Below are 25,365 nucleotides of genomic sequence, written 5' to 3'. Positions count from 1 at the left end.
GCTACATTTGTTGCTAGGAGTTGTAAACAAAGATGGCGGCGTTCGGATACTGTTTGTACTAAAATCACCAAAAAAGACCTCAAAATATCTAACTGATTGAACCGATTCCCAAATTTAGTAACGCAATAACATACAAGACTTATTGTGTTTGTATACAGAAACTTTAGGTGTGTTTAGTGGCGCCCTACTTCCCAAATGTTGCTGTTTTCTTTTCTCTTGCACACATTGACATTATTTTTGAAGAAGATCCTCCACCTCCCACCCAGCTACCTCACTGCATGCTGCGACCGGCCAAGTACCTGATGAAGGTCCTACCACTCAATGCCACAGATGGCCATCACTGTGACTTGATAAGATTACCTCCTACAGATGTTGTCCATCCCCATGAAGCCTTAATTTTGCCTTGCACTTGCAGCTAGCTGGTCGTGGTCAATCATCTCAAGATGACAACCATTGAAACACCTGATGGCCCCACTGAGGTCATTAATGCTAGAAGGACAGAATCCCTTGATGCACCAAGTATTCAGGGGCTTGTCCAGCCCAGTACGGAGGCTCTTTTTGGCAGGGTCAATGTTGTCAACCTGATGTAAGTATACCATTATACAATTACATGACACTATCTAATCTTATGTTCTACTTTTGTGCTTCCATATTTGTAGCTACTTTAGTGTTCATGTCTAGAATTTTTCTAAATGATTTAAAAAGCAACCTCTCCGTTGGTTCCTAAGTAGTCTGTAACTGGCAAATTCCACTTGTTGCTTCTCTATCTCTGTGCAATTTACTTTTTCAGAGAAAAAGCTGTCCTTGCTGTTACTTTGAGCAATGAGAAGGAAGAATTACTCGGACATGCTGCTTTATTTGACTACCCAAATCTTCCAAGTGTGGATCCTGCTGAGTGGGAAGGCTGGCTAAATTCACACTATGACTGCAAGAAATCAACTGCACTCAACACAATGTTTTTGCATTACTTTGTGGCAAAGCAAGAGTACTCCCATGGCTGTGCTAAAGAGATCATTCGGACTGTCTTCAATGCTGTTCCTGACACTCATTACATTTACCTAATCGTCCCACAAGGAGTTTTCCCAGGTGAGCTGAAAAAAGTGTCCGAATTCTCAGTCAACACTGATCTGAACTTAGTATCTCTAGAAATAAAAGCTAAGTTAAACAAAATGTATTTTCTTTTAGATTCTGCTGTCTCTGAGATCTTCAAGCCAATGGAGAAGTTGGGTGGTTCCAAGGGTCCAGATGGTTGTGTTGTCTTTGTCTGCAAGAGACATGATCATGTTCCAGTACTTCACATCAGGCAGGCTAGGTATGTCAACTTGATTGCTTGAACCCCCAACAAGGGCAGGGGGGCATTTTTTGAAACTTTCCCAAATTTCATATCAGTTAGAATGTCTGAAATACGGGGGGACTATGTCATGAGAATAAACTGATGTGATTAGCAAAACAGTGAAAATTGAGGAGGTGCATCTGCGCAATGTGCAATATTTCGTTGGCAGAAAGATTATTGTCGACACCAATTTCAGGCATTTTGATTGATAATTATTTTGATTGCAGAGTTCAAGACCATGATGACCTGACACCGATTTTCAATCGCCAAAGTGACATGCTGAGAAATACATATGGAGACTACTTTCTCGCTGAACTGATTGAAGCTCAGGATGAGGATATGCAGTGTTTAGTTGCTGAGGTGCGTATGCGATAGGCCTTTTATGATTGTATGATCAAATGATAATCTCATACAGCAGTGGGTTGATTCCCCCAAATTTATTCAAATGACATAGAAACATGATTCTAAAGTAGCTTTAACCAAAATAGATTAGCTCAGATTTTGATCTGTCAGTGTATAAGTATAAGGAAATAATGTGACAGTGGGCTTACATGTACTGTGTTCCAGATAGGTATGGCAAGGGTATTGAGATTTGAAGGGGGCCATTTGTTGAATGTTTTCATTACAAGCAAAGAGCAGTGTCATTTTCAGGGACAGTTATTTTTGTTGGAGGTCCGCTGGTCATTTAACATATTACAGGGCTAAATCTTGTGTAGGCATCTAGCACCATGCGTTCGTTTGTTCTCTCATGATGTTGATTTGTGCACTTCAGACTAAAAAATCAAGCACGGTAATTGTTTAATCGTGTTGAATAACCATTTTGTGTGTTGATCTGCTTTTGATGTTTTCCATAACTTTGTAATGACTCTAATTTTAGGAAATTTCAATCACTGAAACTGAACACACGACTGTGGTAAGGCTGAAATATCAGATAATTGTATAATGCATGGGTCCACACTCACAGAGCTGAAGGTTCAGCTCAAAATGTCACAGTCCATGTTATAGTATTCAGTGTTCTCCACATGTATATGTAACGATGGTAGTCATTCCCAATGAAAAATCTAAGAGGAATTTCTGTAGTTTTGACACTCTTATAGGTGTTGTTGTTCCAAGTTCCAATTTCATAAATTTGGTAAACAGGGTGCTTACCAGTCAAATTGGCCCAAAGTCACAAGGGCTGTTTAGACTGAATACCACTGGGATCATCTTTGTATGACACATTCTTTAGGCATGGCTACCTGTATTTATATGCCTGGTGAACACTGAAGTTGATGTTGAATTGCACTTCACAGAATGACCGTGCACGTTTCCAAAGTTTTCGTCAAAAAACTGATTGAGTTTTTTGACGAGGTTTACAAGATTGCATTAAGAAACCCATGATCTAGCCAATGGAGGTTGATCTCCAGAAATCCCCTGTCTGTCTGAAAATTTGGATGTCCAGGTCAAGCAGACAAGTGGAAAAGTCTAACCCTGCCACCCAATCGGAGATCATTTGATCAAGTTTTGGTCATTTCTATTTTCACTTCAATACAACAACCATTATTATGACCATGCATAACTCCTGATCACAATTATATTGGTGTCTGTCTTTAAATAACAATCTACTTATTAACTCATAAGGTGCCAGTTTAAACAATATGTTACCGTACTTATTTATTGGTTGAGCATGACTGCAAAAGAAGAAATATTAACTCAAATATACCAGATGTGAATAATTTGGCTTTTGCATGGATTTCATGAATCAAAACAAAATTTAACATGACAGCGGTTCAAGGTTGTCTTTAACACAAGAAAAACTGATCAGAGAAATGATTTAAGGTCTCTTTTTCCATTGCTTATGCTGATGAGTTTTGTGAGTTGTCTCTAGAACTAAAATATAAATAGATTAGCATATTATGCTTGTCTCTTGAAAATGAAAAAATAATGATGAAAGAACACTGAGTTCGGAGTAGAAGAAGTTCGACAATGTTTTCAGATGGCCCTTCCTCATAAAGCTGATGTATTTTATATCCATGAACTTGAAGCTCTTCCCCTTTAATTTCTTAACAGCTGTGAGTTAAAAAAATTGTACACGGTTTTCAGGTTGAAGGTACAGCTGTTGGATTTATGAGTATCTGCTCCGAAGTCAACGTGAATCTCCTGAATGAGTGTTTTGAACTTGGTCCATTCCATGGTTTGAGGAAGGAGCATCCTGATGATGTTGTGATTGCGCCAAAGACGCCATCACCCTCTCCTCCACCAGGTATGTCATCTCTGTTGGCGTTTTATTGCATATGACCAAGAACTCTTGATATCAAGTCTAGTTAGTGTCGATTGTGGTGACTTGAAAATTTAGGGAAACCAAACCCAACGTAGGCTCGGACATCACCAAAACCCATTCATTGCTTTTCAAAGACCATGATCATGAACGATCTTGTGTGGAGAGCTGTTCCTCATCATGATAGTGTCTGTCGTTTCTTTTCTAGAAGAGGAAGCCCAATCTTCTAGACAAGGGTCTCGTCCTTCATCAGCTGGGTCGGCCAAGTCTGCAGGATCTAAGAAGTCTGCTTCAAGTGTAAGAGAGGGCTCTATTCCTGAAGGCGAAGCAGAAAAGCCTGCTCGGACAAGCAGCGCAAAGAGTGAGAAAAGTACTGCTTCCAAAGGTATGAAGAAATTTGACATGATACACTCACTAGACAATGTATTCAGCAACATGTATATGTCACCACCTCAATCAATAAGTTACCAGTTCACACTTCTTTGAATCAGATCGATGGTGCTTGCATTCTCTAGAATCACTTTGATCTGTTTTGTCCATTGTCCATTGTCCTCATCTTCTTCTTTTGTTACCTACCACACAGTCTCCCATAACCAGCACACCATGTAGTTCAAAGACTATTGATGCCTTTTCAGGGAGTCTCCAGGCAGATGATGAAACTGTTATCCGTCGTAGATTGAGTGATGAGCCAATGGGAAGTCAGGCCTCACTGCTAAGTGAGCATGGCAAGGATGACGGTAGCGACAAGTCTGTTAGCTTACCAGGATCTGCCAAGTCTGAGAAGAGAGTTGAGGTAAGAAAGTTTAGAAGCAAGAATGAATAACCTAGTGAAAGTCAGCAGTCATAGTATTTTTGCTGGTATCTTATACGGTGACATTCTTCATAATCATAGTATGTTTTATTTCAAGGATTGATTACACTACAGTTTGACATCGCCTTGTTTTCAGTCACAAGCATCTGTTTTGCCAACTCCTAAAGTGATCACGCCCCATGCTAGACTACCAAAGAGATTCGTCCCTGAGTACTACGGCGAAGCAAATGCATTCTCTATACAGTTATTCTGTATTGACGAACGATTTGAAATGAGGTAAGTTTTGGCGTGCAAAGAATATTTTGCTTCAGAGGTTTTTACTGAAAACAGAGTGACCGATTTTCGAGTTTTCACAAGGCCAAGGGGTTAATGTAAAAAGAGTTTCTAGAATAAATGACCACCCATGTCCTTTCAAGGAGTTGATTGTTGTTATGCTTGTTTTCAGATCTGCTGATTTCCTGAACAAAGCCTTCGAACTGTTCCCTAATCTCGACTTCGTCATTATTACCGTTCCACACCTTGTTCCAGAGTTCCCACTCCTCCAACAGTTTGTGGTATGTTAGTTGTTTACTCTCTTGTACATCGATGAAAATCTTGTGTTTAAAGTTTGCGTGTTTACCCGTATTCCTCAAGAATTATTTAAAGTGAAGTGAATGCTGTGCTGTGCTGGTATAAACCAATGCCCTCTGATGTAGTCTTTGAACTATTTCAACTTGCCTTTCAGCGTGTCACCCCAAGAACACCAAGCGTCCTCTCACAAGAACTGTACATTTTCAACAAATCTGGACTTATCAAGTAAGTCGTTTCATTAAAGGAGGCAAGAGTTGGGTTGCTTGCAGCAGCATACAACCAGTACTCCAGCTCTTGGACAAGATAACATTGGTTAACATTGGCTAACATTCTTTGCTACTTTCATTATCTTAAAAAGCTCACTGATCATTTGAATCTATGATATAGACAATTTCCCCAAGATACAGACGGGATAAATTTTGGCTGTCACTCACAATAATCATGTTGCTTTCTGTGTTTTAGGAACTTCGATGTACGCCCAGCCTGCACTAAGGACTTAGCAGGTGTTGAGAAGTTGGTGCAAACCATTGAATTGCATGAGAATCTCCTTGACGATCTGAAGCAGTTCAACAAAATGAGAAGAGACAGCGATGGAACAGAGATTCAAGCGTTTGTGGCAGAATGTCTTGGCCAAGTGGTTGGCATTGCGATCATACGAAGAGAAGAGGTACGTCAGTGTTTTCTGAAACCTGGGGACAGACCAAGGTCCATTGCTTCTGGGAGCAATTGCTGACCTCTTGCCAGTCTCCCCATTCTTTTCTGAAATGACATAAAACAGATCCCTGCATGGATGTTTATGCTGTAGACTGTTAGCCAAGAGATAGTATCTGTAGAATGGTATTATCGTTTCAGGATATCGAGTTCATCAGGTCGCATTACAACATTGAGGATTTCATCTACTTCAACCATCACAGGAGAGATGAGCATGGCCATCTTCACCACTTTGCTTTGAATCCAATCTTTGCCCACTACTCGAAATACTTCCTCAAGGTCAGTGAACATGTATTCAAAACTAAACCTGAACAGTCAGACACATTCCATGAAGTAATGTTATGATAATGATGTGGACCAGCTTAAAGCTTTAAGTTAAAATTCACACAATGCTGATGTCAGAAATGAAAGAGGCTGTTTTTTTCTCAGCAACTCATCCAATTGTGTCATCATCACCCTTTGTCCCTTTCAGGAGGTGCTGAGACTTGGCCACAAGACTTGCCTCTACTACCCTGTCTATCCCCCCTATGTTGACAAACAGGTCAGTAAACACATGCCATGAAACTCATTCATTCATTGTAAGTTAGCTTGTATGATGGTCTACTCCAAACTTGGAAGTGTTTTTGTTCCTTTGAATATAACCATTTTGCATCAGCGAAATTAAAATCTTATTGAAATTACTGTTACAGGCTTGACAAAATGCTAAATATTAGGAATGTCAAATTTGCAATTTTGTGAAACTGCGAAAGAAAAAGGCTGTAAATATTTCCCAGTAACATGATTTTACTTGCTCATTTGTTACTTTCAATAGTCGTAATTTGGTCATCTGTTCTCAATATTCTCCTATCTTGCGTATTTTGTAGGTTTTGCAGAAACACTCCTTGGTGTCGGCCCTGAACGACATGGTCCCTGTCCGATCCCGCCGACAAATTACATATCCTCAGAATGCCCTTGGTGGGAATTCTCCCTCAGAGAGAGTACTGGCGTCACCTGAGCCATATGCTCTCAGTCACATCAACAGGAAGCTGACCCTTGAGCCCAAAGTGACCATCAATGCTAGAATTGTTGTGGTTGGAGCATCAGACGTCGGTATTGGGTTCCTTGAGACATTTGCTTTTTGGTAAGGATATTGATCAATACCGTATGAATCATCTCTTGCACTGAAGGACTAGTAAATTTAAAGTTTAAGACAACATTTGTACTGGACCCCCTAATCTCTTACATAGAGGAAAGTTCTGGTGTGGTGAAAAAAAAAAATTTTCATGGAAATAAAGTGTCCCTATAAATGCGAGCCACCTGATTACCAATCTTTTCTCAAGTATAAATATTCTGCAGTGCTTGCAAAACTGTTCAACTGCTGGTTTTCTTTTTTTCAGTCCACATTTACGATTCAATAACCTGACCCTGATTTCCCCTCATGGTTTGCCAGGGGAGTTACCACCAGATGAACTTCGGGACTCAATGCTTGGGTCAAGGTAAGAAAACAGATACATTTATTGACTTGGCTTTGCTCTAAGCTCACTAACATCATACCAAGGCCATGACTACAGGGTGAACTGGTGGCTTAAGTTTTTGGTGCCAAGACCTTGTGTGTAGTTTTAGCCATTTTTTACTATGATTTAGATGACATGTCTGAAGCTTTATTGATTTCTTTACAGCCTTGCCTACGATCAGGATGACTACACCAAAATCTCACTGCGAACCTGGGTCAATGTGGTCTACGGCAGCATGACCGCCATTGACAGGAACAAGAAACATGTAGTCGTCAATGACAGCACGATCGTTCCCTTTGATCATCTGATACTGGCCACGGGAATGCAGTACCATATCCCCGCACCGAACGAGGCGGATATTTCTAAGCTTGTCACAAGCAATGAAGCACCTTATGGACCTGATCGCCGCTTCATGGGAGAAGTACCAAAGAATGTTTTCACCATCAACGATGCTTACGATGCAGCTGTTATCCTGTACTGGATCGAGAATAACTTTTTGAATAAGGCTGGTGAGTGAAAAGACAAAGGCCATCGCTTTTTGTAAACTGTCTACTCCATTCCTCGAAGGCTCAAATATCTGAAAATTAGCTAACTTTCTTCCTTTTGCCGTTTGCCGTTTTGATTCTCCACAGACGGGCTGAGACATTCTGGAAAACTAATTCTAGAAGGCTAGACTACACACAGGCTAGAGAGAGATTGATTGAAGTGTACCTTGGAAAGTGTTGTTTGCTTCAGGAATTGGGGATAGAGCATACTTTTAACTGGTTGACTTTTTACCCAATTCATCAGTCATTGTTTTTGTGCAACCGTTAGAGTGATTACACACTCCCCATTTCAGGCAAGGCTCTTATCTATGGGAACACACTGGATGCATACTGCTCGATACAGGCACTCATCAGCATGGGTGTGTCTGGAAACAGAATCATCATGGTCCAGCCTCCCTTACAGCAACAGGTAATAACCACAGACTATTTGGAGCATACACAGTAAAAAAATCATTTTAGTACTTGGCAAGACATACACAACAGAAGACAGATTTCGATAATTGGTTCTTAATGTTTAACTTTTGCTCCTGATATTACTGTGTTAGAAGTGTAGTTGAAACTGCTTGCAATCAACTGTATGTTTTATGATCTATGTAACTTCACCTTATGTCCATGGTTAACCAAATTAATGTCTAACCTTTCCACCTTTCAAACATACTGCCCAATATGATGTCCAAAGCTCCTGTCTATAGTCCTACCATAAGACTGATATCACAATCATGTCTCATATGTCTATTGATCCCCATCACCAATACTAACCTACCAACTTCATCCTCACACTCACCTTAGGGTTCCCATAATGACAACAATAGTTTTAATTGTACCGGTACATTACAAGTTTTTTAGCAGAAAATTTCTCCCGATGTTCAGCTAAAAAGTAGTGAGATAGTCAACTTAGATTTAGGCACTGTTGCCTTATATTTTAGCTTTAAAATCATGCGTAGGTTGTTATGGGTGCCCAGTGTTTGTTGCTTGCTTTAGGTGTGGTAGCACTTTTCTAAATGGTCTTTGGATTCTCAGCCTTATTTTCAGACATGTTTCAACAACCCGGATGTGGAGACCGCCGTCACCGATGCCTTGAAGGAAGCTGGTGTCCAAATTCATCAGGGGTACCTTTTAGCCGAATGGAACGATGGAAATGGTGGGCCAGAGGTCTACTCCGCATCATTCACGTCCAGCACTAAACCTATTCGATTTGAGTGCTCAGTAAGTATGCTGTCAAGATCTTGAGCACTGAGGACACTCTGAAATATTTTTCCCGTACTTTGGTTGATGAAGTTTTGTGCAACTCTAGTGGACGCGTTTCCATTGCTGCTACAAACAGGGAAGTGTGGGATCATTGTTGCTTTTAACAAAATTCAAGATTTGCTTATAATTACGCTCATCCTTTTCAATTCTTCTTTCAGGCATTTTTCTGCTACTACAGAAAGGCTGTCGATGTTCAAGCATTTAAATGTAAGTATTTGATTTCGTGACACTATAATCTTTTCTCGTCTATCTTATTATCCTTTTGACTAACAAACCTCTCCAAAGTTCATGCCAAGTAGATTTTATATCCGATGGTATATTTTTATTCCAGCAATCAACAATGCCTGTCTGGTGTATGACGGCAAGCTGGTCATCGATGCTAACTTCCACACAAATGATGTGTCCATTAGAGGCGCTGGCACGTTGACCAAGTTCCAGAGAAAATACCATGCCGATCAGTGGACGCATGCCAACTTCAACTCAAAAGAAGTAGGAATGCAGGTAGGAATATTTAATCTTCTGGACCATAAGACCATGGGGAGTGGGAGTCAGGACAGTGAACTTACAACCTCCCTATTTTTCTTTTTGTTACACTTTACTTCGGGTCACGGACATGATTAGGAATAATTTTTGCCTTAGCCATAGACTCACTAAGTATAATGTTAAATCGCTAGGCCAGCAGTGGATTTTGACATGGCATTGTTCCTGATTAAAAGCATGGATCTCGAGTCTTGATTCTCTCATCCTATATTCATTCATTTGGTCATTTGCAACAAAAAAAACAAACGGCTTTGTTTTGCTTTAGAAAAATAAAACATTTATTTGCATGTAATATAACAGTATCGTGGGGACGTTGTGATGAAATAACAAAATATTGATGACTTTGAGGAAAATTGTGCGCGATCAAATCATGTGAAATAGATATTGGGTGATATGAATAAAGAGTGGTAAATGATTTTATCTAAAACTCCATGTACATTTACACTTGGCCTTTCTGTACAAAATTGAAGTAAAAGCATTTGCTAGCCTTTATTCATATCACCCATTGTCTCTAAACCTATGCTATCTGATATGTGCACTGTCTACGAGATATTCGCACTATTCACAATATGGTGGTGTGCCTTAGCTATATGAACATGTGGATTACTCCATATGCCTGTCATGTGACTTACCAGCCATTTTGGTGTGATGGGACACAGATATTAGAACTACTCCCAACCACGTACAAACAATGATTAATATTGTTCTACTTTGTGTACATATCATTCTAGAGAGGTTTTAGACATCATTATATCTACTTCCTGAATGGTCACACAGTACTCCTAATTTGATGACGATGTTAGGACAGCATTTGCCGGGGTACCTTGTGCTTGAGCACCTGCTGTTGCCATGTTTTCTTTGCCATAAATTGTCGCTGAGACCCAAATATTGGCCTCATCGATATCCTTCCCAAAACAGCACAGAAGTTTCTTGAATGCCCTTCTAAACCCTGAGTTTCCAAGAGCATACAAGAGAGGGTTAATGGCCGAGTTGGCGTGACTGAGGTATATAGCTGAGAGGAGGAGTTCAAAAGGATATGAGCAAGTCTGAGGACAAACAACAGTCAATGTATTCAATATGTGCAGGGGCAACCAGCATATTGCGAATATGACTACTATCACCGCTAAAGATTTCGCAGCTTTTTTGTTCCGTTTCATCTTGGCATTGTTGCGGGAAAGCGAATCATTCACAATTTCAAGTGCGGCAATTTTCTGAGATTGTTTTCTCACTGCGTAGAAAATGTAAAAATAGATGAAGAAGAGAATAACGAGAGGAATGAGGACGAAACCAAAAAAGTTGAAGTACACCATGTATTTCATGTCGATGACTATTGTGAATTGGCATGAACCTTCGATATATCGAGTCCCATGCCAGCCGAATGTTGGTACGAGTCCAATCAGAACTGCTGCCAACCACAACACTATAATTGCAATACCTGCTGTCTTATTTGAGAACCATTCTTGATATCTCAAAGGATGTCTGACAGCCACAAATCGCTCAAATGCTATTGCAAGCAAACTGAAAATGGAGCCCTGCGTTAGAATCACAACGATGCAGTTGAGAATTAGGCAGCCGTAGAAATCGTTCAAAGGGTGTCCATAGAATGTGACCACGGCACAGGGTACAGCCACAAGTCCGACAAGCAGGTCGGCCACGGCAAGACTTACAATGAAGGTATTCGTAATGGTCCTAAGAGGAGTGTTCTTCCACACAGCTAACACTACCAGAACATTTCCAAAGATTGAGAATATGCCAATAACCAGCTCTATTCCCAAATTGACATTTGAATGTACACTCATTTTTTTTAAAAACTTGGAGTAATCTTGTCAATTATGAAGTTCAAGAATTTCCGTTGTCTGCCACAGCGCTATTTGATCATGCAGCTCCCTGGTTTGATGTCCTTTTTTCCAACATGGCTTTGCTTTGGTTTTTCCATGCACATTGCTTTGTTTTTAGTGCAATCCTGTAGCATCTTGACAACGAATCAGAATCAGGATTTCAGACCGGAGAAGTCAACTTGTTAATCCTTTTTGTGAAAAAGGTGATATTATGCCTCATCAAGCACTGAGCTCAGAAACGATGCCATTCCATCTGTCCTGAATGATTGACCACTAGTGTCTGGTTGAAAGTTGTCTGCCTGTGAAATCGTTTTGTTGCATAATGAGTCACTACTTGAATTCCATTTGCGGCTGGTTTTTTACCAAGCATTTGTTTACCAGTGGGATTTTGGGCAGCCAGGCTGATTGGGACACTTCGTTTAAATCAATATACCTGTCATATCAAATTATGTTGTCATGGTTTACCACTTGATCCAATCATTCCCAGTAACGTCACTGTGTTTATGCTTTTAATTTTGTCACTGAAGCATTAATGATGATGCTTTTGTTCTGTTTGAAAGTCACACTTCTTTGTGAACCTATGATGGCACTCGCAGCAGTGAATTTCTCATCGCTAATGTCAACTTTCTGCTAATAAGCCCTCCTTGCTCGCAACATCTGACCGGGGTTGATAATGACGGTGTCACGCCCGTCATCCTTCCGATGCCGTAATTAGGTGTTGGGATAATTTGTTGACCGGAGATGAATCCTATCTGTGGGTACCTCAGATTATATAGTTTCCTCGTCCCTGCCAATTTGTAACAGTATCTTGTTGATTACCCTGAAAACATAATCAAAACATGATTAGACAGATCATTAAGAAGTTTGCTCAACTTTCTGGTGACAACTTTTTATCTCTCAGGATGTGTTTACTGGGTGCATTTGATAACAAACGTCTGCCTCACCCTGAAAATAATAAAATGACCCCAAATCAACATCCTTAATCCTATCACTGCTGAGGCTGAATGACTGTTTCCTGCTAGAGTTTAGCTGACATATAATGACACCACGGTTGAATAGGATTTTATCAAGCAAATGCTATATTTTATTATCCCACACTGTAATTAGTGTAAATGTAATTCAAACAAAATATTAATGGGGACTACATTGTACATGTAGATTAAAGCGAAAGCGATGAATAGTGGGCCGCAACAGATTTAGCTGATGGATAGCAAGGGACTGTTTTTTTGAATTAATGCAATTGATGAGTAAATTTTTTTTGTTCTATCGCAATCGGACATTCACTGGAAAATAGTAAAACTGACATGACAGATTTGTTATTTAGAAGGACTAATGGATGGCTGAATGAGTTGTGTATACTTTTTGACCAATTGAGTAGTCGTGCATTACATGGCATTGTTTGATGTGGTAAAAACTGAAGCATACATTACAATAATATGGCATCAAGTTTTCACAGAGGTCGGTCTAACTGAAAACTATTGTACCTGGATAAATATTTTTGCCATTGGATGCTTTTTGTCCACATGATGAACATCGATTAATGATCCCCATTTAGAATTGGGTACAGTTGTTGGCAGCTGATTGAGGTAAGGGCTATCTCATTAACAGAAAATGCAGTGAATCAATAAAATTGGGTGCTATATGACACAGACATGACAGAGAAGGCTCTAAGATTGCAATGGCCTTCCTATGGCCTTCTCTAGTAAAGGACTGCCTGGTAAGCCGGGTAGACTTATTGCGGTGAGATGTGGTCGCCATAGACTTTGAAAGTGTTCACACTATTCTCAGAATCTGACCAACCCCATCGGTAACACTATATCCCCTTCATCTTCACTCTAAGAACCCGTGTTTACCAAATGTCTCCACTTGTCACGTATCTGTTTCCTATAATGTGACAAAGAATCATACCACGTGAATTATTTATCAGCAAATGGGAAATTTGATTATTCTTAATGATTTTCAGGACAATATTTTGTACGACAAATTAGCTGAGTAAATGTCATGTTAGCCACAGTTTGTGACCACTCAGGTCCGATAACAAGGTGGTGGTAAGTTGTATTTTGTGACGTGATTCCTAAGTTTGCTTTCAGAGATGTCGGTTTGCATCTGAATTAAAGGAGTTAAAGGAGTGGTCAGAAGTAACATCTCTTGTTGAAAGCAACATTACATTCACATACTCTCATAAGCAGCATGGGAAACTGTGAGCAATTGAGATGTTGGAGGGGAATGGGGCCGGGTGTTTGGAGTCCAATGTCCCATTATAAAAAGGTCCCATCTCGACTCCTAATGAGCAATTCCTGCAGAAGCCTGCCAAAATATATTGCTGGCTCTCCGCTGGTTCCAAACATTGCTAAAATATGGTGATTCTCCATAGTCTCAATTTTCATTTTCTGCCCACCCTCTGACAGATGATGTTGCTCTCGAAGCATGAAGGTACCGTGGAAGAATGTCTGAATTTCTTGATCTGACTTCTTGAAAGCAAAGAGTTTGCTTTAACTCTGAGCCTAAGTCAATTGACCTAATTCAATTTCAATCCTGTCGGTGTCAAGCTGCCAAAGGACTTGTGCATAACTTTACCCAAAGGAATATGACAGACCTCAAGCTTCTCTCAGTTTCTCGCCAGATGCGTCAGCAAAATTGATTTCAGCGAATCTATCACACGAATCATGTATTCAATGTGAAATGGGTCTGATGTACCGATCACACGTCTTCCGACAAATAGGGCTGAATGCCTTAATTATTGATCAGATCTGTGGTCGTAAAAGATCATTGATCTATTGTGTAGAGGCTACAATTAACATGGCACCCTGTCGAAGGAATCTGAGTCATTTCTTTTAACTGATAGTTCTAATCCAGGCAATGTGACACCCCCCCCCCCCACACACACACATACACCAGCTTGCTGCCCAGCTTGCTTTTTGAAAAGAATGGAGAACCCACTTCCTGTATCCTGGAAGATCACTCCTAGTTTCTGACTTGACTGCCACTGGTAAAGAATGACTCCTCAAAAACACAAGCTTGGATGTCTTTTGTCAAACTCTCTTCAATGGTTAGGAAAAGTAACTTTTTACAACCTTCTGCCAGAAAACTTCCATTATCTGGTCACAAAGCTGTGGGTTCCTGAGCTAGTACCCAATACTGAAAAGAAGCTGGGATGGCTTTGATACATGGCAGGTTAAACCTCCATCAGACTAATTCAGACGGCAAAACTTTTTCCCGCTTTTTTGTCCGATAAGCCAACTCCACTTTGATACTCGCTCATGCCTAGTGACCGGTACAGGAAATCAGTCTCATGAGTCAGGCGATGGGAGAAAAAGTTGTACTGCAGACACCTTATATCTTGTCAATGGCTTTCTCATATCTGTTGCTCGATCGTTGTGACCTGTCAACTTAAGAATCATGTCCACAGGAAGTTCGCAGTCTTAGCTGATGTGCATCAAGAAAGAACTTTTTGTAATGTTTTCAGTTCTTTCAATCAACCGATCTCTCTTCTATCATTTCAGCTGGCAAATACTATGTTAACATTGTTTGACCCAACACTGGAGCCAGAACCAGAACCACCAGCGGAGCTGATGAAACTCATCCCTATGTACAGGGCACCGAAGATGCAAGCAGGTATTCTTCCTGGTAAGTTTAAAGTTTGTTTTTTTTATTACGGAGTGGGTTGGAACGTGACTAGAAACCATTTGCAGTTGATCACCCGCATAAAACTCGGTTTTGAAATTGATTAGCAAAATCAAGATATTAGCCTCAGCTGCAATATAAAATGTCATGCAACTCTTGTAAATGAATAAGTCAGAGTTTTATGACACCAATACATACCAAAAGATTTTAGAACAGTCATGATTGGGCTGATTGCTAACTACATTTGGAAGCTTTTAGCTTTTATGAGATAAATTCCAAACGACCTTTAATTTGCCGTTTGAACAAGAGAAGGTGCATGTATAGAATAGAAAGTCTTCATTACTTTCAACCTCAGTCATTGATAGGACACTAAGCCAGCAGTTTAACTATGTTTTCATGCTCTGCTTTGAATAATTATTCGAAATAATGGTGATGGAGTTTTCATATCACGTCGTGCCGTGCGGTGAAGTCCGATTTACGGATTATAAACAATAGAAATCAGGTAGTTAATCTCTCATTAGTTTGTTACTGCCTCATTGGAGCCAATCCATTTCTGGATTAGAATGCCAGCTTTTACTGACATCACCAAGGTTGCCTTAGTTTCCATTTTATCAAGGATTATTTGCTTTCCTGTCCTACGCCAAGTTATGCATTGTAATGGCTGCGAATATACTGATAATATGTGAGATTTGAGAAAAATCATCAAATTCCCACTTGTCCTGATATAGGAATCATAGTTGGAATGAGGAAATTGGAATTGCTGGTTTTCAAAAAAAAGATTGTAGTTCAACTGCAGACCTTTGATGTGACCAAACTATCGTACGTGATGGAAATACATGTAGTTGAATTCCTGCGGGTCAAGAAATCTGATAGCACAGTTTAAAAAGTGGTTTGTCAATATGCTGTCTAAACATTGATCAAGTACATATTAATCACAAAGTCAACCATGTCTCTGGCTTTAAAGTCAAAACTATACATGTATAACCCCCCCCCCCCCCCCCCCCCCCTGCTTAGCAATTTTAAGAGGGGAGCAGTGTCTTTACCCATAGTCCAAAATAACCCCTCCCCCATCTTGAGAATTTCAAACTTCATTTTGACCCACCCGATCTTGGGTACTTCTTCCCGTTAAAGATAACAGATTGATAAGCATGGACTCCCTCCCGTTTGGCCATGGAGTTTGTGAATAACATATCAACAACATTTGAAACTAAACTAACAACATTTTGAAAAAAATCACTCACCCTACAGTGGTGACTAATTCCTAAGACGTTACGACATTTGTTATCAGTACTGCGATCATCCTCTCTCTTGTATTCCGGAATGCCAATATTGGATATGGAGTACGTGCTCCGTCGTTTAAACGAAATTTATGAAAATGAGCCTCAGATACTATCTCTGTGATTGGTCAATACTTATGGCCGGGATTGGGAACTGAAGTCATTTGTGTGTAAATCCCAATTTGCTGTGATTTCATAGAAAGTTGCACGGAGAGGTGCCATTTATTTTCCTAGTGTGATACAAAGGACAGAGACCATGCAATTTCTTAATATCATCAATTATCTGAAGTAATTGACCACTTTATCGATCTTTCCTCATGACAAGTGCCGAATTAGTCTGACTATAAGTGACAATTCTGTTCGCTTGCTCCTTACTCTGTTTGATCAACTTGTCATTAATCATCAGAATGATTTTCAGCCTCGACAACCCGCAAACATTCTTTGATCATGAGTGGCAAAAACCTACCAGAAATACATTGCATTTTGCATTATCTTGTTGGGTTTTTACGTGGCTCGATCATTAATCCCTCTGTAGATTTTGTGGCATATGTCAATTGTAGCTAATGCGAGGAACAGGACAAACAGCATGTTTTCAATTAAAAGAATTGATGACTCCCAAGGGTGGTATCCAGTACAGACTCTGCTTTGGTTTTTCAAGTGAAAATGATGCTTTTGTGATGTTTGAAATGTTGTTAAAACCTGGTTGTTGTGTGTGGTATATACCAGGTCAGTTGCAACTCTGTCACCAAGTTGGTGGAATTTAGTACTGGGGGTTTGTTCATGCATGCCAGCTTTATATTTTTCTTGCCTTTGAAGATGATTAAAAAAAAAAAGTTGTCAGTTGCCCTGTTAAGCCAATAGGCTTTCCTTGTTGGTAATCTGAAGTCCCACTTGACATTAGGCCAACGCAAAACCTCATCTTCAGAAGAATGTCAGCTCTCTTGCTGTATCTTGTGACATTTGCGCAGCGTGTTTCCACTGCTCGTATAGATGCCAACAATCATGTTCATAATATAAGATGCCTTTGGAGTAACCTGAAGAAGGACACAGTAATCCTTTCACAATATCTTTACCATAGACGCCCTGAAGTGGGCTTACAAAGGACGACAAAAACTGCAGAAAGGCTAAGATTTCACTTGCGTCAAGGTGTTTGGCTTATCCCTTCTTCAAAATCAGTCTTTTTCTGAGAGTTGTCATGGCAATGGTCAACTTGTAATTGGCTGCAATCTGAAAAGAGTAATATTGACCAATACTAGCTGTCCTTCCATTTAGTAGATTGCATTGTTGTTGACATTTCTTCTGATGACACAAGATTCTCTGATTTCATCAGTCGTCAGTTATTTTTTGTTATTGCATGTATATAAAATAAGGACTCAGCACATAATCCATTGGATGTGGTGCATTATTTCAGAGATAACATCATGGGTTCTTGTTTTGTAAAAAGACATTTGTACATTTCGTACATCAGATATTTCGTAACTGTCAGTTACAGTGCACTAACATGCAGTTTCTTCCTTCCTATTTTTCAGGTGACTTCTGGTACGTCCATGTGTGCAAACCAGGTCTGAACACGCCATTGGATACTCAGATGGCGCAGAGTGATTATGTAAGTACAGCATGGACAGTCCATGAGTAAAACTTCACTCTCGGGATTTAAGTCCCTCCTCAACGTTTCCAAAAAGACAACTAATACTAGAATAGGAGCAATCAAGACTCCAGTGGCATGGTACACCATCAGTGAATGTTCATGAAAAGCTTTCCAATAATTTGTCATGTCAGTAGTTTCTGCAACTTTTTGGCTCACCGTAAGGGGAGTCTATACGATAGCGCTGTGTCCGTCGTCGTCGTCGTCGTCGTCGTCGTCGTCGTCGTCGTCGTCGTCGTCGTCGTCGTATCCTAACAGTGGCACGTTTCTTAACTGCTAGGGCTATGAACTTGAAACTTTGTACACAGAATGCCCTAGGTCAGCTGACCTCTGACACTGATTTTCGGTCCGATCTGATTCTCTGTTTGGCCACCAGGGGGCCAAATGTAGATATCTAAAAAGTGTGATATCTCGCTTATTAGTGACTTGTTTTCGATAAAACTTTTGTTGTAGGTACTCATAGCAAATATACATTTTATATTATACGGGTTTTTAATTTGACCTTGTTTTCAAGGTCGCAGAGGTCATATGGCGTAAATTGGCCATTAGAGTGTAAACTATGGCACGTTTCTTAACCACTAAAGCTATGAACTTGAAACTTGGTACATATAACCCCCTATATCACATAGCCTCTGGTGCTGAATTTTGGTTCGATCTGATTCCTAACTTTGCCACCAGGGGGCCAAAAGTGGAAATCTAAAAAGTGTGATATCTCGCTTATTAGTGACTTGTTTTCGATAAAACTTTTGTTGTAGGTACTCATAGCAAATATACATTTTATATTATACGGGTTTTTAATTTGACCTTGTTTTCAAGGTCGCAGAGGTCATATGGCGTAAATTGGCCATTAGAGTGTAAACTATGGCACGTTTCTTAACCACTAAAGCTATGAACTTGAAACCTGGTACATATAACCCCCTATATCACATAGCCTCTGGTGCTGAATTTTGGTTCGATCTGATTCCTAACTTTGCCACCAGGGGGCCAAAAGTGGAAATCTAAAAAGTGTGATATCTCGCTTATAAGTGACTTGTTTTCGATAAAACTTTTGTTGTAGGTACTCATAGCAAATATACATTTTATATTGTACGGGTTTTCAATTTGACCTACTTTTCAAGGTCACAGAGGTCATATGGCGTAAATTGGCCATTAGAGTGTAAACTATGGCACGTTTCTTAACCACTAAAGCTATGAACTTGAAACATGGTACATATAACCCCCTATATCACATAGCCTCTGGCGCTGAATTTTGGTTCGATCTGATTCCTAACTTTGCCACCAGGGGGCCAAAAGTGGAAATCTAAAAAGTGTGATATCTCGCTTATAAGTGACTTGTTTTCGATAAAATTCTTATGGTAGGTACTGTTTGGAAGAATACATCACATATTTTACGGGTTTTCAATTTGACCTACTTTTCAAGGTCACAGAAGTCATATGGCGTAAATTGGCTGTTAGAGTGTAAACTATGGCACGTTTCTTAACCAGTAAAGCTATGAACTTGAAACTTGGTGCATATAACCCCCTACATCAGATAACGTCTGATGTCGAATTTTGGCCTGATCTGATTCTTTATTCGGCCACCAGGGGGCCATAACGGAAAAAGGAAGAAGTGCAATATCTTGCCTATTTGAGTGAATTGTTTTCGATAAAATTTTATGGCAGGGACTCCTAGCAAGGATACATCACATTTCCTATGATTTTTGGATTTGACCTCCTTTTCTAGGTCACAGAGGTCAAATGGCGTAAATTGACCGTTCGAGTGTAACTATGGCACGTTTCTTAACTGCTAAAGCTATGAACTTGAAAGTTGGTACATGTAACCCCCTACATCAGATAATCTCTGACACCGAATTTTGGCCTGATCTGATTCTTGATTTGGCCACCAGGGGGTCAAAACTGAAAAAGTAGGACGTGCAATATCTCGCTTATTAATGACTTTTTTTCGATGAATTTTTTATTGCAGGGACTCTTAGCAATCACACGATATTGATCTTGTTGATGTCATAGACAATTATTGGTTGGATCATAAACTTATATATACTGCCCTGTCTTATTACTTGACATCAATACACATCTAAAAAAAGTCTTCATGCCTGATTGTGTTCACCATATTCACCTCTAAACTAAGCATGATCCTGCCTAATAAAAGATGTATACGGTGAGCACAATGGCCCCTGGCCGTTTCATTATTTTTGGAACAATTTCTTAGTCTTGACACTTCAAATCAGCTCAAATAGTTCAGTTCTACTCACATGCTCATGGCCTCTTGTCACGTGGAAGTTTGATACAGTGGCATTCACCATGACGACTAATGATAATGAACCTTATCATATCCATTAAGGATATTGACAATGAAGTACAAGTTATTAGAGTCAACAGGTATTCTGACAAGTTGTCCTTCATGGCAATTCTAAAAATGAGTTTTTTGCATGTTGCCGTGCTGTTGACGCTGAGTGTTAATTTAAATGACAATTTGTTTGAGTTTGGGAGACAATGACTTTTGTACACTACAGATGATTAACAAAGGCCAGATGAATTAAGAACACACAAACATGAACAATGGCAAGTGAAGGACAGACAAAGATCAATGATCGAACACACAAATTTGATTCCCACATTGTCTCTTTTTGAATAGCTTTTGTGTGTGTGCATTTCCTAAGGTGTTATAGTGCTAAAGACATAAAGAAACAATTGATTAACTGAGTTCAGGGACTAACGATCAACTTTGTGAATATTAGAGGACACTGGGCGTCAGAAGACATAATATTATATGTCGTGCGTATTATTGGCTTTACGTCATGACGTTTTTCCCGATGAAATGTAGCACTGATTACGAAAAAAATCAAAGCATTGAGCAACAGAGCCAGCAATAATATTGTCTTCTGACATCAAGGTGTTGAGATATTTTTGCATTTTTTCCTCGTTATTTGCTCAGAAGTGATTGTTTCCTGCTTGCATGATGAATTGCATTGATTTTCTTCTTGACAGGGCGATGAGATCATCACTGGCAGTCCCAACAGCAACAAGGATTATTTCCGTCTACATATCAACCAGTACAAGTCAATAGAGACTATAACATGTCTCTCCAAGAAGGTAAGAACATTGGATGCAATGTTTTTACAAATGAGAGACTCGGCCACCACCCTATTTTGTTTTTAAGGGACATTTCCACTTCATGAAACTTCTCTATTATCATGACATCTTATACATTTCCAAAATATCCGATTTCATTCCTCTAATCCATAAAACTGACAAAGCGCGAGTTTGACATTTCTATTGTTTCATAAAGTATTAGACATTGTCTCTGTGTCACCATGGCAACTGAAAGATTCTCTCTCGCACTTTGGATAAGCCTTGCGTCAACTCGGTCGGAAAACGGCCTGTAGACATTGGCATTGATTTCTTCAATTTATTCAGCTGGAATGTTTACACGTGCAGGTTGTTTTAATTGTTGTAAACCAGCTAGGAAGAAGTTGACAGTTGCTCAAGTGATCAGCGATTTTGAATTTGACTTGTAATTTGAGTCTGAGCAAGCCTGATTGTTTACTGGTTTGAATGCAGCCGCGTATGTTGTTGTTGTACGGGGGAGGCATCTTGAATGAATTCAGGAAAGTCACTCAAGTACTCAAAAATGTGATTCTGAACTTATCTTTTATTGATTCTTGCTTCTTGCAGCCCCTACCTACCAGCAACATTTTGTGCCTGTACGGTCTCCACGAGCGATACCTTAACAACTTGATGTCAAGATTCGGTGAAGGACTTGTCAATGATCTGTATGAGTAAGTATTGAGGTTGGAATTATAGTTGTGGCTGCTTGATCACAATCCTAAAGAAAGCTTTCTGATTTCCTACAATCATAACGGAATATCTGATGTATTTTTCACGTCCAAGATTTCTACGAGACATGATATAAGTGTCAAAAGTCTATAATTGTGCTGGCACACATGGAAGGAGTGTGAAATTGTGCTGGCAGCAAAAGGGTTAATGGGTTAATTTTCATCCTTCTGTTTCCATTTTCAGGTTCTTCGGTGAAACATGGTGCCTTGCAATCTTCCATGACAGATTCGCTGACTTCAGAGAAGAGATCCGGGAACTGTTGCTTACAAGACCAGTAAGTTGTTAGATTGTGCCAATGTCTTCTTATCCTTTCTAGCTTCTTCTTCTTCTACTTCTGGGTTGGAGCTCATGGCCTCTCCGACCGGTCATGGCAAGAATGCAAATCATTCAAGATTCATCACATTGCCCATTGACTTGGCACAGGCCTGTTGTCAAACACACAGAGAGAGAAGTGAGGGGCCAGTTTGGCAAATGCATAACTCTGTCAATAATCTACCACGCTTTAAGCTGCAGAGATTAAGTCCAGAACGGAATACACTTCGAAGTTGTTCTTTCATAGCTATTGCGATGCAAGTGCAAACCTCTACAAATTCAGAGAACAAATTAGTTTGCAGCTTCCTTGCACTAGAATTTCATACCCTATTCTTTGCTTTTGGTACTACCAACTCTGCATTTTCATTTGCAGGCTGAGGATGTTCCCGCGCTCGAAGAGAAGGTTCGTGAATTGATTGAGGATGATTTAATGGTAAGTATAGACGAATTGTCCTGATGGCCTGCAACAACTTCGAAGACAGCAACATTGGACAGTCAAAATCTTTAGGAACATTGATTGATTGTTCAATCAGAATCGACTGCTTTGTCCTGAATTGTCTGAAGATTTTCAATAATTCAGGCCTGGACACGTTTATGTCAGTTCCTGTGTGAACCATATCAACAGCTTTACTGGTTCTCACATGTGATATAACAGAAGAGAGAATAGATATTATTGGCAACAATCAACTGTCAATATCCATCAAGGCAAATGTGGTCAGACATTGATGCAATATTGATGTAATGTGCAGACTTGTTTATTCCTTTCATACTTTGCTGCAGCTGATATCTGGTGTATACTGTAAAGTCGGAAATAGTTGTGGCCGGTTTCATGAAATTGCGATTTACAACTTCGGAATGACCCGTACATTTAATGTAACATTTTGACTACACAGAAAAGTGTAACAGTAATTTCAGTTAGGTTTCTTCTTCATGGCCAAACAATTTTGCAATTATCTGCCAATATGATATGAAATACATTTCCTGGTTTACAGTATAATTCGTTGTGCGTGAAAGCTGATAATCTCTGATTCGTTTAGCAGCCGTTGTATTTGAAAGTTGGCCATCTATAATCGGCATTGTCAGCCCACTTTATCACTTCCACACAATTCTTTGACCCCATAGAACTTTGTCATGGCAGAAATGGTTTGATTCTGGTCCAGCCTTTGGTCATTGCTGTTCAACAAACCAATCAATAATTTGAAAACAACCAGTGTAGTTTACCAGGACTCCAGCTTATTGAGTTAGTTGCAGCACATGTTTGTGAAGACTGCTAGACATTTTAGCAAAGTAATCACTAGGTCCAATATTTACTCTCCAAAAAAAGTAGTTGTGTTGGTCATAGTAAACAGCATATTAACAGTGAACAATAAACAGGTTTTTTCAGTCCTTCCTTTCATTCGGAAGTCGAAATGGTTACATCTTTCATGTATACGATTCATATTCAAATATCTTCACTTGCATTGCAAAAATAAAGGTGGTTTCAGACTGCACAGTCCTTCAGTCAGTAGGCCAGGTTACTAATACTGCGCATCTGATTCATAACTATCTGTTAGTGTTACATATACAATAGGTCAAGGTGCATGTAACAGTGCTAACTCGACATTAGCACTTATTTCCTGAATGCCCTTATAGATCTAAAAATGGAGACTCTGAATGTGGCATTGCAAGCCACATTTGTTGTAGAGATAAACAATTTAACCAAGTACCTCGGCCCAATGTGAAGGCTTTGACTACTACCGATACGTTTTTGTGTATTCACAATTTTCTTATTTCCTTTCAGTTGAGCAAAGCAAACAGAAGCAGATTGACGAACGATTTCAAAGAGAGTGGCGCCAAGCGTGCAGTGGAAACCCGGCTTCTTAGCTTCCTTAGTTACAACTACTACCACATGCCCATGTATGCCAAGCCAGGCATGGTGTAAACGTACAGGTGGAGTCTGAATCCAGTAAAAGAGACTATTGATTTGTGTGGAGCTGGATCCTTAAAGGCATACGCTGTTTGTTCAGAATTTGAAATTGATTTCGACATTTTTCAATTATGTAAATAGACATTGAATATACATTTCAACATAGCTGTTGTGTGTGCTGATATAGACATACTCTACAAGTCAAGTTTCATCACATTGACATATCTGGTGACTGAACATTGGCCATGTTCATTTCACTTCTTTGTTGCACAGACAAAAACAATGTACATGAACAGCGTAGGCCTTTAAAAGAAAAATCCAGAGCTTGACTTGTTTTAACTTTGAGCAAAGAAACGTTTGACATTTGAAAGAAGGTCAGTTGAAAAGTTAAAAGAAAACTGTTTACGTTTTGTTTTCAGCTGATGTTGTTATTAGCACACAGTGGTCACATTATCAGTCATATTCAGATCTCTCTGTTAGAAAGTTCGACTGTTGCAGACTAGGTTGAAGTGCCTTGCTTTGGCATATTACCTAAACTTTTGTGTTTCATGGTTAAGTTGATGAAACTCTTTACGAAAAGGGAATAATGTTGCTTCTAGGCCAACTGTGTTCTGACTGGCTGGACACTCCAATTGAGTGTGGTTCATTCGCCTGAGAATAAATGTCGATTACATTGGTTACATATAGAAAGTATTTATTTAGATAAACAGAATCCTTTTCGAGGCCAGCCCCTGACAGTTGTAAGAAAATTTTCAAGGAAACATTCAAAGTGCACTGTGTTATTCACCGTCCAACATATTGTATTTATTTTGTATATATTTCAACTGTGATACGCTTTATATACTACCATATAGAATTTCAAATACATGTTCTGCATATGAAATTGGTGTTGTTGATTTCACTAAAAAAAGCTAGACTATAGCTGAACTGGAAAGCTCTTGGATTCAATCTTGTAACTTCTAAGCTCTTTTCAAAGGGAAATTGCAGAAAAGGTTTGTTCATGAAGTCCTTCATCACTACAGTGAGAGCAGTTGGCCCTTTTCTCTCTCTTACCATATCCCTGCATTGGTCTTTCATCAAGGACACTGCACAATTCATCGGCCAGAAATGTGTACATACTGTACTTCACCATCAGGGGGAACCCTCCTAGTTACCAGGATGTCATTCGGTACCTATATCCCATTGCAGTCATTCTGCCATGCCCATCGGACCAAACTTCATACCCAGTAACATGTACAACTGGCATGTCCAGTACCAATACAGATGCCATCACTTGCACGGAAGGAACCAAGAACATGCTCTTGTACACAGTCTGAGTTGCCAAGTATGGTACTTGCACAGGCCTGTCTTCAAGAGTGCAGTGTGATAGAAGCTGTACTAGAGGCAGAAGGGTCCCGATGTGGTCCCTGGTACCGTAC

The 25,365-nt window shown here is 39.7% G+C and overlaps 2 protein-coding genes across 6 annotated transcripts; one reads left to right on the top strand and one right to left on the bottom strand.

Annotated features, from left to right (window-relative positions):
- Positions 1–25: 25 nt before the first annotated feature.
- Positions 26–24,818, top strand: LOC135484348 (cilia- and flagella-associated protein 61-like). 4 transcript variants are annotated; one of them, XM_064765717.1, is made up of 29 exons: positions 26–167; positions 416–586; positions 791–1,086; positions 1,186–1,312; positions 1,561–1,693; positions 2,211–2,246; positions 3,416–3,575; positions 3,799–3,975; positions 4,226–4,383; positions 4,538–4,677; positions 4,847–4,955; positions 5,126–5,196; positions 5,434–5,638; positions 5,824–5,961; positions 6,155–6,223; positions 6,546–6,802; positions 7,059–7,157; positions 7,341–7,684; positions 8,014–8,129; positions 8,753–8,926; positions 9,127–9,175; positions 9,300–9,469; positions 14,850–14,973; positions 17,777–17,853; positions 20,881–20,985; positions 21,568–21,671; positions 21,913–22,003; positions 22,415–22,474; positions 23,822–24,818. In XM_064765717.1, the coding sequence occupies exons 2-29, from the start codon at positions 444–446 to the stop codon at positions 23,960–23,962; spliced, it is 3,873 nt and encodes a 1,290-aa protein (XP_064621787.1). In that variant the 5' UTR covers positions 26–167; positions 416–443; the 3' UTR covers positions 23,963–24,818. The 4 variants fall into 4 exon arrangements, with proteins under 4 accessions (XP_064621787.1, XP_064621786.1, XP_064621789.1 ...); XM_064765716.1 differs by having other exon boundaries at positions 8,741–8,926; XM_064765719.1 differs by lacking the exon at positions 2,211–2,246.
- Positions 9,771–16,427, bottom strand: LOC135484349 (adenosine receptor A1-like). 2 transcript variants are annotated; one of them, XM_064765720.1, is made up of 2 exons: positions 16,212–16,427; positions 9,771–12,166 (listed from the first exon to the last, which is right to left on the bottom strand). In XM_064765720.1, exon 2 carries the CDS (start codon positions 11,305–11,307, stop codon positions 10,291–10,293), a length of 1,017 nt encoding a protein of 338 aa, XP_064621790.1. In that variant the 5' UTR covers positions 11,308–12,166; positions 16,212–16,427; the 3' UTR covers positions 9,771–10,290. The 2 variants fall into 2 exon arrangements, with proteins under 2 accessions (XP_064621790.1, XP_064621791.1); XM_064765721.1 differs by lacking the exon at positions 16,212–16,427 and adding an exon at positions 12,291–12,335.
- Positions 24,819–25,365: the final 547 nt, after the last annotated feature.

This window comes from Lineus longissimus, chromosome 3, assembly GCF_910592395.1.
Source record: "Lineus longissimus chromosome 3, tnLinLong1.2, whole genome shotgun sequence".
NCBI classification, from domain to species: domain Eukaryota; kingdom Metazoa; phylum Nemertea; class Pilidiophora; order Heteronemertea; family Lineidae; genus Lineus; species Lineus longissimus.
Note: the sequence above shows the minus strand (reverse complement) of the source record. Positions and strands in the feature narration are given on the sequence as shown.

Bases quoted from the DNA above. Each gene is read 5' to 3' on its own strand.
- LOC135484349 (XM_064765720.1), bottom strand. From the start codon at position 11,307: ATGAGTGTACATTCAAATGTCAATTTGGGAATAGAGCTGGTTATTGGC.
- LOC135484348 (XM_064765716.1), top strand. From the start codon at position 444: ATGACAACCATTGAAACACCTGATGGCCCCACTGAGGTCATTAATGCT. The intron at 7,158-7,340 runs GTAAGAAAACAG...ATTTCTTTACAG, and splicing joins GACTCAATGCTTGGGTCAAG to CCTTGCCTACGATCAGGATG. The intron at 9,470-14,849 runs GTAGGAATATTT...CTATCATTTCAG, and splicing joins CAAAAGAAGTAGGAATGCAG to CTGGCAAATACTATGTTAAC.